The 18,853-nt window shown below is 41.4% G+C and overlaps 2 protein-coding genes across 2 annotated transcripts in view; both read right to left on the minus strand.

Annotated features, from left to right (window-relative positions):
- LOC114636954 (zinc finger protein 58-like) overlaps positions 1-2,082 on the minus strand; it is a 22,131-nt gene extending 20,049 nt beyond the window's left edge. Inside the window, exon 1 of the mRNA XM_028785050.1 lies at positions 2,018-2,082. The gene's annotated coding sequence lies outside the window, so the exon portion shown is untranslated. The remainder of the gene's footprint in view (positions 1-2,017) is intronic.
- LOC114636957 (putative zinc finger protein 66) overlaps positions 1-18,853 on the minus strand; it is a 37,938-nt gene that overhangs the window by 1,590 nt on the left and 17,495 nt on the right. Inside the window, 5 exon segments of the mRNA XM_028785053.1 lie at positions 1-153; positions 2,018-2,113; positions 3,212-3,338; positions 8,812-8,922; positions 15,280-15,432. The exon segment at positions 1-153 is cut by the window's left edge and continues 1,590 nt beyond it. Of these exon segments, the coding sequence (XP_028640886.1) occupies positions 1-153; positions 2,018-2,113; positions 3,212-3,338; positions 8,812-8,922; positions 15,280-15,432 (640 nt within the window).

Consider the following 18,853-nt stretch of genomic DNA (forward strand, 5'->3'; position numbering starts at 1 on the left):
TGTGTATAGAAAGTCTTGAGCGAATACGAAAGGCCTTACCACATTCTCCACATTTGAAGGGGTTCTCCCCTGTACGAGCTCTCTGGTGTTGAATAAGCAGTGAATTGCAATAAAAGGCCTTGCTGAAATCTTTACATTTACTGAGTGTTTTTCCTGTTGATCAAAAGTTGATATATGAACAGAAGCTTAGCACATTCTTTATATATTTACTGCTTACCTTTAAATGGAGACATTTACTCACACTTACACTCTTATTGATAAATCAGCAACAACACGATACTCCTACACCTGTATTCATTTAGCATAATTCAGGAAATACAGTAGGAGAAAACACTCTAAACTTCTACTGAAGTCAAAGCCTGAGCAAATTGAATATAAAAATAATGCCAACCATGTGGTGGTAGTGGTGCATGCTTTTAATCCTGGCACTCTGGAGGCAGAGAGAAGTGGATATCTGTGAGTTCAAGGCCAGTCTGGTGTACAGAATGAGTTCTAGGACAGTCAAAGCTACACAGAGAAACCCTATCTCAAACAAACAAGCAAACAAACAAAAAAAGAAAGGCATATCATTCAAAGTTAAGTACCTAAATAAGTAGTAATTATCTCTGACAAAAAAGTATCTTAAGGGTATTATGTAAACAAAAATAAATACCTTAAACACACACAGATATTATACATGAATCTATCTGACATTACCAACTTGGAAAACAGGAGATAAATGGTGACAGAAGCAATACAGAAATACCACTTTTATCTTATGTATGAATTTTAGAATTTTTAGGTATGAATGAAAACATGCATAATAAATATGTCTACAATAATCTTAAATAATATACCTCACAGATTTCAGACAGCATTTATATTCTATTTGGATGACAAAATATCTCGCTATCAAAATCATGAAAAATTTTTAGGTTAATCTATGAATAACAACTTCTGCTAAAGACAATATATTGTCAATGAAAAATTGTTAAAGTTGGCTTAATTTGTAAGAACTATTAATTTACAAGATGAAACACCCAGTGAACAATGGAAAGAGACAATGTTCAAGACATGAAAACAAAAGACTCATTCTTACACATGAACTGGAAACACACAGTTCTGATGTTCACAGAACTAGAAGTCATATATATTATTATCTTACTACCATTGGATAATCTATTCACAAAATTATATAGGTTACATATAGACAAATGATTATAGATTAACCACTGCCAAATAACGCACAATCAAACTGCCAAGAAAAAAGAACCCCGAATCCATAATATTCTGAAAATATATTGATGATCTTTTAAAATTCTTCAAGTTTTGGGTAGTTTTAATCTATGACTATATTTCCAGAAAGGATATACATTCTAAATCCTTAGTATTGAGTGTGTTATAGGGAAAAAAATGAGGATACATTTTCATCATTCACAAGGAATTCTGATGAGGTAACTCAAGTATAAGTGAATATGAAATATATTTATGAACCGGGCGTTGGTGGTGCACGCCTTTAATCCCAGCACTTGGGAGGCAGAGGCAGGCGGATTTCTGAGTTCGAGGCCAGCCTGGTCTACAGAGTGAATTCCAGGACAGCCAGGGCTACATAGAAAAACCCTGTCTTGAAAAACAAAAACAAAAAAAAAAAAAAGAAAAGAAATATATTTATGTATGAAGCTACTGTCTTACAATGGATTCACACATAGGTCTTTAGAAAATCTGTGTGTAGATTTTCAGAGGTTTAGAAAACAGTGCAAAGTCAGTTACAATGTAAACTCAAAAAAAAAAAAAAATGAAGTTCTTTGAAGTCACTGTAAAGACCAGCGCATTCTGATGGTGATCAGGGAAATACAAAATTTAAGAAAATTAAACCATCATAAACATCTGAGGAGAGCTTTTTTGACAAAAGTCATGAAAGGAGAGATCTAAAGAATGATTTTCCCAACAGCACTGTCTCAGTGCACCTGGTGAAGCCTGGCTTTCTGTTGGATCTTTCGGCCTTAACTCTGTTCTTTCGCCCCCCTTTCCTACACACCTGGGTACACAGCGGCTGCTGCTGGTCTCTTCACATCCCAAGGTCCTTGTCTTTGTTCCAGAAATGTCACCAGGAATGGCTTAGAGAGAGCAAGACCTGTTTGTAGGAAAAGAGGACAGGATTGTTTAAGTGTCCTTCTCCTGGGAACGGGCATGTCCCTTTCGGTACAGTGTTTATAAGGAAAGAGAAGTTGAAATAAATGATTGCAGACAATTGGTTCCTTAAATGTCTTCCGACAGGATATTAAAATATGTGAAGGAATTTACAGTGTCCAGATTCTGAGCTTAATTTAAAGGAAAAGGCATTAAAATTGAATTGTGCAACACTTTTTTTCTATGTAAGGTACATGCCTATTTCAACAGTGTTTCTAACAGTCCCACTTCTGCCAAGGATGCATTCTATCAACACAGACAGGATAAATATAAGAAAGAGAAAACAATGTTTCTAGCCTAAGCACATTCTCTAATTTTTCTTTAAAACCAAGAAGATAAAACTTGCTGTGGGAAAGCATAAACTCCCATGAGATAATGTACAGAGGAAGAACCATGTTGACAGTGAAAGTGAAAGACCCCTCCAAGGGAGACCCAGGAAGGACATGGACCCAAAGACACTCCAGAGACTGTCTTGCTGTAATTACATGAGTCAGGTCCTTTATTATCGAAGCTTTGGGCCGATACGTGCCTCACACAGGAGGTAGGGGTATCGACCTCGAGGCCCAAAAGCTTAGGGTTAATATAGGCAAAGGCCAGGGGGGAGGAAGGGGGTTGTGGCGTAGTCACACACAATTGGTTGTCTCAAATGTCTGTAATGTGTATAAGCAGATCCCAGGCAGAGGTTTGTCAAATCTTTCGGGAACAGTCTGGTCCCTGTGGCCTTGGGACCCAGTGTGAATGCTTATCTGAGCCAACAGATCATCTGGCTGAATTTAATTTGCAAGTCCTTGGGACCTCTGGTGGGAGTTTCCCCAGAGGAGGATAAGTCAGACACCAGGAGATCAGATTCTCGGAACACTCAATTGACCTTTGTTTCTCTAGCTCTGCATCCCCTGCAACAGCCTTGGGTTAGCAAGCTAGCTGACCTGCAATTCTTAACTATTTGTATTAGTGAATTAAGGCTTCCTGTTATACTATTGATTTTAAACTAACTTAAAATTACTGTTTCAAAAGAAGAATTCAAAGGGGATGTGATCCTCACCCAGGAAATCCAGGTTGCTGTAGTTCTCCAGCATCACGTCTCTGTATAAATTCCACTGAGCAGGCTCCAGGCATTCCCTCTCTTCTGGAGAGAAATCAATGGCCACATCCCAGAAGGACAGCATTTCCTGAAATTAAGATCAATGAATGATACCCACAGTTTAATTAAAACCACTATTAACAGGCATTGTGGATCTAGACATACTAGTTCTCTGTCAGTGTCACACAGACACACACACACACAGACACACACACACACAGACACACACACACACAGACACACACTAGGGTAATTTGAGAAGACAGAACCTCAATGGAGAATGTGCATTCCACATTCCTGTATGCAACCCTGTGAGAAGCTGTTATTCACTGATATGAGACAATCCAGCCCACTGTGAGTGGTGTAGCCCCTGGGCAGGTGGTCTTAGATGGTGTAAGAGAGCAGAATTAGCAAGTCACGGACAGCAAGCTATTTAGCAGTGTTTCTTCATGACCTATGCTTCAGTTTCTGCCTCCAGGTTCCTATCTTGACGTCACTCAGTGATGGACTGTTACCTGAAGTTCTAAGTTGAAATAAATCCATTCTTCTCCAAGTTGCTTTGGTCATAGTACTTAGTTTAGCACTGTAACTAACACAGGAATCTTGGGCTCATTGCTACAATGCTACATTTTGCTCAGGATGAAAGTGAGCTAGAATGCTCCTACAGTAGGTTAGTACTGCTCCTAAGATGCTCAGATGTGGTCACATGACTTCACACTGGGTCCAACTTCAAGGAAAAGGAGGGCAGAAGATCCTTCAAGCCAAAAGTGGATACTCTACTTTTAAGACAGATGCTTCCGTGGAAAAACCTGTGTTTAGCGGCACATGCTGGTTTTATCCATGACACATTTCTCAGAGGATAAAGTCATGGTGAAGGAGAAGAAACTTCCCAACGCTTTATATGCACAGTTATGTGAAGCGGAAAGCAAACCTACAGTCATGAGTATGAAATGCAATGTGAAAGTGGATTATGATGCAGTAGTTCTGGGCTGGGGTCTGGATTCCTTAACTTGTACATAGTTCAGTAGTGATTCTAAGGACAGTGCACCTAGAGACTGGAACAGCCAAGGGATGGAACAACAACAACAACAAAAAAGAATTCACAGACCTTCAATCCTCTGGCTAGAATATACACAAGCCCTTAGTACTCACCTTTAATCCTTAACAATGAAGGTAGAGTTAATTTGTGAAAGAATGCATCCATGTTTGAAAGTGATGTCTAATTGAGTGGCAGAAAAGGTGGTGAATCAGAGAAAGATTTAACAGAATATGACACGCCCAACTCTCACGAGAAGGGAGAGGAAAGGGAAGCTACTTAAGGGAGAGGCAGACCGTACAGGAGGAAGAGAGTACAGTGCAGGAATACAGTAGAGTTTGTGGAGAGCAGTGTAGTACAGTTGAGAGGGAGAGGAGAGCAACACAGAGAGGGGGAAGGAGGCAGTGTCACCAGAGAGTTTTACAGAGACAGACTGCAGAGAGAACAAGCTACATACAGGTGAAAATGGAACGAGCCAGAGAAGCAACCAGAAGATTAGAAAAGATGGTTAGATATAGTTTGAGGGCAAGCAGAGAAATTCAGTGAGAAGCCGAGAAGCTGGATTGAATAAGTTACCTGGGAGAGGAGTTTGAGTCAGAAGAGCTGAGTAGAACCAGCCAGCCAGAGATCAGAAAGAACAAGAAAGGGTGAGTTGATTCAGCAGCAAGTCTCAGAGGTTGAAAACATTCTAGGCCTAGATAAGACTGTGTGGAGGTTAGAGGCTTCCAGGACTAGGTCAGCAGGCAAAGGCAGTAAGCCTGGGAGACGACAAGTTACTCTGGCAAGTAAAAAGTACTTCTATATGCCTTAGTATGTAAATCTCCTCAAACAATATTTTTATTAATAAAATGTGAAAAGTGCTGTCTTGTGCACTTCTAAAATGTACACACTATAGTTTACACACACCCAGCATCCAGGGTAACAGTGCTGTGAGCTTTGTCCTCCTAGGGCATCGTTTCACAGCATCCAAACTAAGTACGTCTTCAAGCTGCAGATTTCTGATGTCACCGGACAATGAGAAAACCCATTATATTTCCAACATCTGTGAGTTACAACTCTACACATTTAACGTATGAATGGGATCATAGGATACATGTCTTTCTGTGCCTTAAATAATTTTCAGTTTCAGCCATATTTCCCCAACTTACGAGACTTTATCCCTTTTCTTCATTATTACATTATTTAATAACTTAATGATTAAATTAATTATTTATTTAATCATTTAATGCATCACTGGGACATTTCCCAATCTATGTCCTAATCCAATCATGTTCTTTCCTAAATTCCTTGACCTTATGTTCCAGATATATATTCTCTTCTAAGATCCATGAACTAATTAGCTATGGATATTTGCCTATATGTCTAGTTCCTTCTGATCAGGTTTTAAGTCCAAATAGACAGCTGCTGTTTATGCCAAGATGTGATTGGAACTGTGGCACCTATAGGGATACCACGACATACTAGTTAGTCATTGTTGTGGTCCATAGGTATAAGAGCTAAGGATGACTGTTTATTGCTTCCCTCCCTTGGAAGCTTGCAAAGCAGCTTCCAGAGCTGTGAAAACCGGCAGAGCTTCGGGTCAGATCCAGCTCCAGTCCTCTGAGTCTTGGGTCTGAAGTGCATGGTCTTTTCAGTAATGGGAAGCAGTAGCTATAGTCAAGACTCTTGGTAGGGATGAAGCATACACTTTGGAAAGAAAGATTATGCTGAAAAAAAAAGTCTTTAATCATAAGGGTAGAGTGAACAAGTAGTGAGGAGGCCAGCAGACTTCCAAGTAGACTGAAGGACTCAATGGATAAAACCCTGTCATTTCTCAAGGAAAACACAGACAGGCTCTGTTGAAAGCGATTTGTAGCTAGCAGAACCCTTTCCCACATTTCCAAGTAAATGAAAAACACAGATTCCACTCTTCTCTATCTAGGAGATCACCCACAGCAGGGAAATGGTCAGCCTGGAGAAGCGCAGTGACTCTGGCCAGAGTGAAGGTTGGAACACTGTTCTCCCAGAGAACTGGAGCAGGTCTCCAACGGTGATATGACTGCAAGGGTCAGTCGGTCAGTCCCTAAGGTGCCCAGCACAGGCCACCACTGTTCCCTGTGGGGAAGTGCCTGTGGTCCTCACTGTAGGATGCCTGCCACTGGGATCACAGTTAGCTGGGATTTTAACCAATATAATTAAAGCAAACATTTCAGGGGAAGTTGAGACTGGCAACAAACACTTCATGTGAAGATGAAATGCAAATAAATTCTGGCCTGAAGGGACAAACTGTGATTTATTTAAAACAGCGGCAAATTTATTGTAATCTCTGAATTGGGAATCCAATTTGCCTCCCCTTGAACAAAGGCTGGTCTAAGAGACCAGCCTATACAACAGAATGGATGGAGCTAAACTCACAAGAACTCTCATATTTATGTTCAGTGTTCTTCAGAGATATTTTTTGCAGAAGCAGGACAAACCTCAGTCCTAGGAAATTGTAGGGAAGTCAAGGCTAGATGGGAAGAGAGTGCTGTGTTACTCACGAGGCTCCACACAATGGTGACTCTCCATTCAGACTGGGCTTACTTAGCAATTAAAGAACACACTGCATTAAAAATACCCTAAGTGCATCACTGACATTGCACTGACCTTTCCCAACCTTTGACACACAAAAGTCACTAATTTTTGGTTTAACTTAACACATTTTTGCAATAGCAAGACTGTAATTAGAACCCTAAAAATACCATGATAGGACATATGCCACGTATTTATTGAAAAAGTGCGATGAATTTGAATTTTAGCTTCCTTACAAATATCACAGGATTTCTTCTGCACTTCCAGTGCCTAGACATATCCAGATTTTAAATAATCAGTATATTGTTACTGAGTCTTAACATACTAGACAGTTCTGACGCACATTCTCATTCACTGACTTTTACATAACTACCAACAAGAAATGAGCAACAGAATACAGAATTTAAGGAGGTAGCCAGCCAGTCTGCACACACACTTTACACTTCAAATTAAGTCATTGCATTTGAAAACAATTTTGAATGGACCCAATGAAAGACTTTTATAACCCCAAAAGACTAAGTAATAAAAATCAGTGTTTCTCAAGTCTATTCCATGCATATGTGTTTGGTTTCTATTCAATTCTGCCCAAATAATGTCTGTAATTTCTCTCAACGGTCTCTGACATAATCATTTAGATGACCAAGAACTGGATGCCATTGTCCAGCACACTTTCCCTTCTGAGTTTCCAAGAATGGCCTGTGTAACACAGCAAGGTCGGTACCAAGGAAACCAGATCCTCGGAGAAGCAGGTAGGACTGGATACAACAGAGCACTAACCTCCCAACGGAAGAGGAAGGAATGGTGAGTCGTTTTGCTGGTTGAATGGCAGGATGCCACATGTAAGTGATAGTGGAGGATCTAGCTGACATTCCCAAGGAGCAGAGGAAGGTTTCCGTTTTGGCTAACTAGAGATGTGCTCTACCCACTTTGATGTGCGCTGTAAGAAAGGAGAAGGCACCCAAGAGGCAGAGAAGCAGGGAGCGGGTATGAACCGCCGTGGTCTGCATCAGACAAGGATTCCAGAGTGGGAATGAGGTCTGCTTACTTTAAATTACATAAATAAATACATTTCTTTAAGTTCTTCCTCACCCTGCTGACCTGCTACAAAAGCCTGGCAGTCTAAAATAGGGTGAGCTTTTTCACCTGCTCCTGGGGCCCCTACTAATGGACTGGCTCAACAAGTTCAAAGCCAGATCGAAGCATGCTTGTACAACAGTTGCGGGCCAAGTAGACATCCTGTTTTTCTTGAAAAGTAATTAACCAAAACTTAGGGATGGAACCCTTCAAAGTGAAGCTGGGCTCCAGCTTCCCCGGCCCTCCCTCTGCTTTCCAGTGGTTGCTTCTCTCCGTGTGTACACTGCACCTATGTTCCCTAGCCCCTAGTCAAAGCTTTTCTTTACCAGGTGATTCCGGCAGATTTGTCTGCAGTGCCCCAGAATCTCCCAGCTACGACCTGTTGTGTCTCAGATTTTTTTTTTCCCGCTTAATTCACCAACTGTCCGAGAAAAACAATGACAATCTATAATCCATGATCATACCTAGGCCTGCTGTGGAACAAGCGAGAGGCAGAAAACCCACTTACTTGAGATATACTGAGAAAACCGTCAACATCCATCTGAGAGTGGGGGTCAGCTAGTAACGGAAAGTCTCCCCAGCCAAGCGGGAATCAAGTGAGCTCCCAGCACCACCTGAGATGCAAGGTAGTCAGCTGACTCACCAAGCCTGGCAATTCTGATCCTTACACCACATCCCACTCCTGTGCAACCATCCTGCACGCCTGTCCCAGAAGCCCAAGGTAGACTCGGGTTGTGCTCAGAGTTCTGACAAGCATCAGTCAGGGCACCACCAGACACGCCCTCTCCCCAGCCCTAACCAGTAATATCCTTAAGGACCAGTATAAAAGGACAGCGCAGGTCAGCTTCTCCCGCCCTCCCATCCACCGCTGCTCTGCTCGCTGCCAGACGAATCCCCGCACCTCGCACAATGCCTCAGGCTGCGCTGCTCCCTGGACCAACCTCCATGTCAGAGATGCAACTTGAGAGCTGAGCAGGACAGCACTCTCGCCCAACTTTGGGGAAACAGCACACTTTCAGACAGAATTAGCAAGTACTGTTTCCGGAGTAGGTCCCTGTGACGACACAATGTCCAGACTACATTTCCCACAAGTCTGTGCGAAGAAATTCCCGGAAACTAGGTAAGGAGATTTCTTCTGTTCCTGGAACTGTCACTGGCAGCCCGCAGAAGAGTATGGGAGAAGCCTGCTGTGCTTGACAGCCATGGAGAATCAGGCTGGTTTTCACCTCCAGATCCACAACATGAGATATATGAATATGATTCGAGCCTTTGAGAGAGATATTAGGCTCACAAGTCCTTTCTTGCCATATGTTGTGATTTTAATTTTACTACTCCCTGAAAAAAAAAATCAGCATGACGAAGCAATTACTAGTGTGGGAATAAAAAATATCTTTTAAAGAGTTTTCAAACCAGCCTTGGTGTGCCTGACTGTGCTCTTAGCTGCTTGGTGGCTTATGGCAGAACGCCCCGGGATCCAATGCTGGACTGGGCAATTTATATAGACTTCATTTCTGAATAAAATGGAAAGGGAGCTAGTTTAGGGTAAAGCCTTTGAGTATAATGGCATACACAAATAATAGCTCCTGTACTGATACCCTGTGTGCGCCGTATATACAACAGATTCTACAACTGGTAAAACTGTTTTCCTGTGAACATTGGAACCCATGCAGAATGGGAAGTGGGCCAAGAACACACAGATGGTTTTAATAATTGAACAAAGTTAAAAGCCCAGTTCTCTGAAACTTATTTGCATAAATTTCCCAGAATCCATCTCAACATCTTAGCACATGTAAGTCCCTTATCCAGACTTTCATTGGTTAATCCATATAAGAAACTTAGTTTTTGTGAGAGAGGTCCCAGAATTTCACCAACTCCCTCACAAACTCTATTGAGCATTAGCCACCATGTTTGTTTTGAACTCCTGTTTGCCAAGTGGAGGAGTACAGCTCCTGGGATCATACAGGTGTGTGGAATGACTCTTGCCCAATCAACCACTGTTGGAACTCCCCATGCAGAGGTCTGGTGTGTCTTATTCAGTTTCCTATCTTTTCTAATCCTGAAACTTCCTACATAACAAGAATTTGAAAGTCAAGAGCATCTGCCTCAAACTTGCCTCAGTTGCCCCAACTTAGGACACAGAAATGATTCTTCCTTGAATGCAAAGATATCAGAGATCTTCATGAGGATAATTTTTCCAAGCGTGGTTAGGCTGTGTGTGTGTGTGTGTGTGTGTGTGTGTGAAGTACTCACTGGTAAAACTGCAGCAAGCAATCAGAACTCCTCTGCTGCCTCCCTTTCTCAATAGTGGGTTCTCTATTTAGGAAGAGACGGAAGCAGTATCCTGTAGGTGGGAACTAATCTGAAGAGTGTTCCGTGATTCTCACCTAATCACAACATTAGGGGCTGAGACACATGGAAAATTCCACCTGAAGCTGAATTCTCAGGCAATATTTACTTTTATTTAGGCTACATTGGCAATTTTATCTTTGACAACTCAAACACTTTTTAAAATAATTTCTGGATTTTTAATTTCCTCCAGAGCACCATTCTGAAAAAATGTGGTCTTTTGCAAGAGTCACTTTAAAGTCTCAGATTTGCGGGCTCAGGAGATGATGGCTCAGTGTCGTGCTTGAGCACTTACTGTTCCTGTCGAACATTTACCCTAAGGTTCTAACATTTACAACGCATACCTGTCAGTTCACAAGGACCTGTAACTTCACTTCCAGAAGATCTAGCTCCCTCTTCTGACATTGTTGGGCTCATGCAAATATGTACAACACACACGCACATACACATAGAACAAGACAATAGTTTTTGCAATCTCATGCTTAAATACTAGAAAAAGAGTTAGTGCTTGAAGTGTATTGTATGCAAGCAATACAAATTATTAAGCATCTGCTCATGGGTATGTAGAAAGCTATAGGTGGGCAAAATGCAGTGAGATAAACTCCTCTGTATTTCTAGTGCAGTTCTTAGCCCCCTGTTTGTCCACCACACACTGAGCCCGTACCATTTCCCCAAATATATTACAGGATCTCTCATTACTGCATCGTGTACAGGGAGGCATAGGACCTGACCATATAGATCATTTTGTACTTTCTCTACCTCAGGATAGGGCAAATGGTAACTCCTTTACAAGGTTGTTCAATGGTCTGCATTATATAATGTTATATTTAATCCAACTATTTCCTCAGCTTCTCTCTACAAAATCAGAGTTTTCTATCCATTTATCATGTACGGAATGTTTTTTACTTACCTTATGGAACTTGTGCCTTTTTGGCTGTCCACCTTCTGAACTCCTTTGATGATTATTCTTTTTTTTTTTTGGTTCCAAATCATCTGCCTATGCTTCACACGCTGATAATACTGAGCCTCTCTCTTGGACAGGATTAAATGGAGCTTTCATTAGCAATGTCTAGCTTGTGAGCATTCTAATGCGAGGAAATAGAACAGGCATCATAGAAGATCCAGCTCAGTTTTTCTGCTCTACAGATGTAAGTGGCAGGTAGGAAGCCCCTTTAATCACTCCCCACTTATCATGTTCATACTACGAACTATAAATATGCCGGCTCATCACATACATCCCTGAAAATAAAGGCACCCTTCCTTTTCATTTCCTTAGTCCCTGGATCAGTTTCCCTTTCTGTTGCTATCAAGAACACCCTGACCAAAAGCACCTTGGTCATCACCAAAGTGATTATTTGGCATACAGGTTATAATCACAACAAGGTTGGATTTTTTTTTTTTTTGTCAGCTTAATACGGGGCAGTTATCTAGGAAGAGATACCTCAGAATGAGCAAATACCTCCAACTCGATTTCCTACGGCACTTTCTTGATTAATGATTGATGGGCACTTTCTTGATTAATGATTGATGCATGTGGGCTCTGTTCTTGGTTAATGAGGGATGGGGCTTCGCCCATGAAGGTGGTCCTGAGCACTGTCAGAAAGCAGGCTGACAAAGCGCATGAGCAGCATTCCTCCACAGCGTCTGCCTTCGGTTTCCTGTGCTGACTTCCCTGAGTGACGACAGGCTGCCATCTGGAAGTGTAAGCTGACATAAACCCTTTTCTCAAGACGCTCTTTTTGTTATCATGTTTTACAACAACAATAGAAGCCCGTAATGAATACAAAGTATCGCTGAAGGGAAACAGGGCAGAAAGTCAGGGAAGGAACCTGGGAGTAAGAGCAGAAGCAGAAAACATGGAAATGTGCTGTTTACAGGCTGTCCCCACTGGCTTGCAGTTTGATTCATTGTAAGCACAGGATTGACTAGCTGCCCAGGATTGGCAACAGCCACAGTGGTCTGACCATTCCCACATCAATCCTCAATCAAGAAATTACCCCACAGTCTATAGGCTCGTCTGATAGAGATAATTCCATAATGAAGGTTCCATCTTCCTAGAGGACTTTAAGCCGTGTCATGTTGGCAGAATCTAACCATCATGCGCCCCTATTTGAAACTCCATGTTACTCGTTTTAAATAGTGCATATGAGTTTTCAGACGCTGAAGAAGGGAAGATATCCATATGCCCAACATGCATGTACAAAGTGCTAAATCAGTTCTTTAGGCTTGTGATGATGCTCCATTATTTTCTCCCCCATGTGACCTTGCAACAATGACGTAGATAGTTTATTACCACTTTACTTAGGCAAGTTTAAAAGTGTCATATAATTTTTGATACGTTAATAACAAATATTGCCCTGTTACTTTTATAGATCCCAAAGTACAGGTAATGCGATGGACACGGGACTGTTTTAGACTGTTAAGATCTGAAGGGCCTTCCTGTATGTTGGTGGCCCTATTCCATGGGATAGGCTCATGGGCTAATAAAGAGAAGGGACGTGTGGTGGTTTGAATGAGGACGCTCCCTACTCCAAGGTCATACACTTGAATGGTTGGTCTCCAGTGGATGGAACTACCGTGGAAGGATCTGGAGTCATGGCCTTGTTCAAGGAAGCGTGTCACAGAGGGTGGGGTAGAATTTGAGGTTTCAAAAAGCCCACACCATTCACAGTTGACTTCTCTGCCTCATGCTTGTGGATCAAGATGTAAGCACTAGGTTACCCCAGTGCCACACTGCCTGCCTCCTACCACGCTCCCTACCACGGTAGCCATCATCCCTAACTCCCTTGAACCATGAGCCCAAACTAAACGCTTTCCTTTACAAGTTGCCTTGTTCATGGATTTTAACACAACAACAGAAAACTAAGACTGGTGGGGAAAGAAGAAACATTGTTTTTGGACTGTGAATCAATGTTACAGGTTATTTCAAGGTCCTGCCGATACGATTTTCCCACTGGGATCGTCTGCAGCCTCAAGCCGATGATCTAAATAAACCCTTTCTTCAGTTTCTTTTAACAGATGTTTTATCACGCAAGTTAGACAAGCCTGGACATCACTTATCCACTTGCTTTTCCTTCAGTGCAGGAACTTATTTGATTCAACTATAAAATAATGAATCTCATGAATATAGGCTGAGGATTTAATTTTAAAAATGATGTATGTAGGTGTTTTTTTCTGCGTGTGTGTGTCTGTGCACCATGTACAAGCCATTGTCAACGATGGCCAAAAGAGCGTATTAGGTGCCTAACCCTCAAGAGACTTAAGGCCCCAGGGAGTGGGTTGGTCTGGCGGGGGCAGGGAGGTGCTGGGCGGACATCCTCTTGGAGACAGGGGAAGAGGAATAGAATGAGGAACTGTGGGAAGGGGACATAGAGGGGGCAACACTGGACCCTAAAGAAGTGAAAGTAATAATTAATAATAATAATAATAATAATAATAATAATAATAAATGCGTTAGATCCCTGGAACTGGAGATACATGGAGTTGTGAGCCACCAGGATCTCTAGACCAGCCACTGCTCTTAACCACTGAGCGGTCTTCCAGCCCCAGATTCAGACATGTATCCTAAGGTAGTGCACTAGCAAATGAAATTAAAGACCATCAACAACAAGTTTAGGTAGCATGACAAAAGGAGACCTGTCCTTCACATGCCAACCAAATTTTATCTTAAAAAACAGAAATAAGCAATCATAGTGATAACCTAACAGAATAAAAGAGGCAGAGAAACAATTGAAAGGATGTAGAAAAGAAATCTTAAAATGTCAACGCCCGTCCATGTTGGGAAAAAAAAACTCAGTAGAACAAGAGCAGAAAGAGAAATTTCCAAGTAATATTAGTCAGTTAAAACCAAAAACCGGACAAACAAAAAACAACAAACTAAAAATATATTTAAAAAAATAATGTTGGGCAGTGGTGGTGCACGCCTTTAATCCCAGCACTTGGGAGGCAGAGGCAGGCGGATTTCTGAGTTCGAGGCCAGCCTGGTCTACAGAGTGAGTTCCAGGACAGCCAGGGCTACACAGAGAAACCCTGTCTCAAAAACAAAACAAAACAAAACAAAACAAAACAAAACAAAACAAAACACTTGGGAGTTCACATCACACACTCAGGGAAACGTGCAGTCCTCTCTTCAGCCATCCAGTCTCACCACTGCTTCTCTACATAACCCTAAAGCACTGCCCAGAGTTTCAATACAAAGGAATAAACCCACGGGAAGTCAAGTGGTGAGATGTCGTCAGCTGCCTTTTCCACGTGTCACCCTACAGGCGGAAAACCCAAAGGCTCAACTAAAGTCAATGGTAATTAGTGAACTCCAGTAAATTTCAGGGTCTAAAATTTAAAATTAAAAAAATATTAAATACTTGTATTTCCTAAGATCACAGAGCAACCTGTCTGGAAAACATTCAAGGAAATAATCCAATCTGTGATGCTATCAAAATATTTGAATAAATTGAACCAACAAATCCAGAACTTTGTACAAAGGAAGTGATAAAATGTCCATGAATTAAAAAGAAATTCCTGAATGGACGAAATACATCTTATGTTCAGGGAGTGGAGAATTAGTAGTATTGAAATGTCAGTTCTACAGAATTCAGTCTGTTTCCAAAGTGCAATGTCCAGCTGACTTTCAGTGGAATTCCTTGTCACCACATAGTTGAATAAGGTGAGTATAGAAACAGATTCATTAATGTGGAAGGTAAATTTTTACTTATGTGTGAGCTTTTTCTCTAGTATGAATTAAGTGCTGTCTAAACAGTCCTCTGAGACTGTAAAACACCTAGTCATATCCATCACACTTGTGTGGTTTCTCTCCCTAGTCAATTATTTGATGCTTCTTAAGTTGAGGAAGATAGGAAAAAAGATTTCCCCACAGTCTTCCCACTTGTAGGCCTTATTTCTAGAATGAATTATTTGACATTGCCCGAGGCTTGAAGTAAAATGGAACATTTCCTGAAATTCTTCACATTTGTAAGGTTTTCTTCAGTGTAAAGTAATTTGTGCTAATCAAAATACATAAAATTACAAAAGGCTTTTCCACATTCTTCACACTTGTAAAATTTCTCTCACACTTGTGAGCAGATTCGCAGGTGCTTAGAGAGCTGCCATTAAGATTAAAGGCCTTGTCACACTCTTCACACTTACAGGGACTCTCCAGAGAATGAATTCTTTGATGATCCTTAAGGCAAGAAGGATAGTAAAAAGTTTGCCACACCACACATTTGCAGGATTTCAATCCAGTTTTACCCACTCTGCAGATTAAAGGGTGAATGATTAGAAAAGACTTTTCCACATTCTTCATACTTGAAGAGTTTCTCTCCTATATGAATATTCTAGAGTTCAAAAAGTAAACTGGGAGGCGGGGGGAACACTGAGGGAACACTAAAGGCCTTACCACAGTTCACATTTGTAGGGTTTCACTAGTGTGCAGATTCTCTGGTGTTTAATAAGGAGTGAGTTCCAGTCAAAGTCTTCACAACAGTCTTTATTTATATAGGGGTTTGCCCCTGGTGAGTAAAAGTTAATATATGAATAAAAGCTGAGAGATATTCCTTATATTTATAATGTGGGTCTTTAGAATGCACTTTAAATTACATGTGTATTTTTATATATAAAAGAGAAACTATAGACAACTTTTCACACCTATATCCACTATAATTCATATAAAATACAGTAAGTGGAAACCATATAAAATTCCAATGAAATAAGAAGGGGAAGAGTAAATAGACACAGAAGTGACAGAATATTATTTGGGGTTAAACAGCTAAGGCAGTTGTTATATTGATAACAATGGAAACTCTTAACCACGCTATACTTACAGAAAGAAACCTATTTTTTAAAAAAGAAAATTGTATGAATAGACATATACACGAAGTATAAAGCAGCCAAATCTGGGGAAAAGGGAAGTTAACGGTGACTGTGAGATTGGACGGACACAGAGATCCAGAACATTTGTTTGTTTGTTCGGTTGGTTGGTTTATTTTGTTTTGTTCTGTTTTGTTTTGACACAGGGCTTTTCTTTGTGGCCCCGGCTTTCCTGGAACTCACTCTGTAGACCAGGCTAGCCTGAAACTCATAGAGAACTTCCTGCCTCTGCCTCCTGAGTGCTGGAATTAAAGGCATGTACGACCACTGCACAGCTATAATTTATATCATACATTGGAATTTCAGTTTCAGAAGTTACAAAAAAGACTTGTTGTATAACAGACAGACTGTGTATAATGCTGTCAATAATACACTTTAGGTGTTTAAGACAGGAAACCTTATGTCATATTTTCACAAGAAAATGAAGATCCAAAAAGATAACAAACTATGAGAAAAGCAGTCAAGTTCCCTTATAAATGGCAGGATTTTAACACCCCTGTAGGCACAGCAGAGGTCACTGCTGAGAAGAAAACTTCAGAGAACTGAAGCATCATATACATCTGGAAGCTGTCTTCCTTTGCTGGCAAGGAGCACGAAAGGAAAGACCTAAGTATGACTTCCACTACGTCATCATGCCTCAATGCACATGGAAAAGTCTGCCTTCTGTTGGCTTTCTGGTGTTCCACCCTATCCTCTGTCCCCTTCATTCCTGTACACCTGGGTGTATGACAGCTGTCTGAAGGCTCTTGTCTTTGCTCCAGAAATGTGACCAGGTACAGAACATGAGATTCTCCTCAGTGAGACCAGTTTACTCTTAATGATCACTAATTTTTCAGCTCCATCTGACCCGTATCAGTTATTCCAGCAAAGTAAGGTTTTACGTTAGTGTCTCTTAATTCAAAATATCATACAAATGGATCTGATACAACCTTTGAGGGATTCTCAGACTTCCATCAGTATCCTCATAAGCTGGGCCTCAATCACGTGTGTTTCTCTCACACTCGTATCCTCCAAACTACCACAGGACAGCATTTGACTCAGAGCACTCATGGCTTTTCTAACCCAAAGTCCAAATGCCACCAAAATCTTTCTCAAAAACTGCACTGCTATGCGTGTCACAATATCTCATGACCTGGTACCGACTTCTGTTGTGGTGAGTATTTTCTCTGCTGTGCTAAAACACCATGACCAGTAGCAATATGGGGAAGAAAGGGTTTGCTTCACTTGTGTCAGGAAGTTTTCATGCCTATGACAGAATGTGCAACTGTGTAGAACATGCATTTGTGCAAGGATCCTGCTTGGGCCCCTTCGATTGACACCACTGAGACACAGAACAAAGAAGAGTAACAGTGTGGCAGCCATTCTTTCTTTTTTCTTAATTTTTTAAAATTTATTTTTTATATATAACTGTCACTGACACATCAGAAGATGGCATTGGATCTAATTACAGATGGTTGTGAGCCATTCATTTTCCCTGAATTATGACTGATGTATAATGGACCCAGTATACTGTAGGTGAAGCCATAACCCAGCAGGTGAACTTGGATGTATAAGAAAGCAACCTGAACAAGCACGGGGAGCAAGCCAGTAAGCAGCAGTATTCAATGGTCGGCTTCAGTTCCTGACTCCAGGTTCCTGCCTTGAATTCCTTCTCCGACTCCTCTTCTCCTTGAAATCAACCCCTTTCCCACAGAGTTGCTTCTGCTGAGGTGATTTTTTTTTCAGCTATAGAAAACAAACTAGGACACTAACTGGGGCTTTTGAGAAGAACAGTAGAACCGTGTCTCCTCACACAAAAGGAGCTTCTGGAAAGTCCCCTCTAGGTTATCTCAGCAGGAACAGCCGCAGGGAAGCCGAAGGGCAACACGTCACAACTGAAGGATAAAAAGGAACAGCAGGAATACACAAGGAGCACTGGAGAGCCTGCTTTTCCTGCAGTTGTTCCCTAAAAGCTCTGCAGAGGAGAGAGGGGAGGTCTCAGAACAAGGATTTCCCCCCAGAGCCAGTAGGGGAGATCTAGTAAACAAAACAAAACAAAACAAAACAAAACAAAACAAAACAAAACAAAACAAAACAACAACCACCACCACCACCACCAACAAAAAAACCCCAAAAAAACAAAACCACGTTCTGGTATACAGACAGCCTATATTTTGAGAGGAATCATAATACTGAAAAATGTTTTGTGTCAGAATAGCAGAGGACAGCAGCGATGAGGAGGGGGCAGTGGATCTCCTCACCTCACGGAGAGTGAAGAAAGCCGATTAACTGGGAAGCCGCTGATTTCTTAGGAAAAAGAAAATTAGACTCCATTGAAAGCATCTTTACAGCTAACTGAACCATTCCAAGCTCTAAAACAGAAAATGAAAAAGCATGGCCTCGGCTCTTTTGTATCTAGGAGAGCCACCAGCCAGGGAACACTCGGCTTGAAGTATGAAGGAGTGCAGGAAGCAGGTAGGAGACAGAAGACTTTTTCTGGACCCCAAGAGCAGAAACAACTGCTGAGACGACTAAGGGTGGGCCACTCTGCACAGACCACCGCTGTTGTGTGTGGGCAGGTGTATGCTCTTTAGGCCAGGCTGCTTATGTGTGAAGGGCAGAACACAGCAGGATGTCATTTCCTTGGACTTTTAGCCAATACAATGAAAGGCAAGTAGTTCAGGGGCACCTGATATTGGCAAAGTCTATTTTCTTTCTTTCTTTCTTTCTTTCTTTCTTTCTTTCTTTCTTTCTTT

Source organism: Grammomys surdaster, unplaced genomic scaffold (assembly GCF_004785775.1).
Source record: "Grammomys surdaster isolate TR1022 unplaced genomic scaffold, NIH_TR_1.0 125089, whole genome shotgun sequence".
NCBI lineage: Eukaryota > Metazoa > Chordata > Mammalia > Rodentia > Muridae > Grammomys > Grammomys surdaster.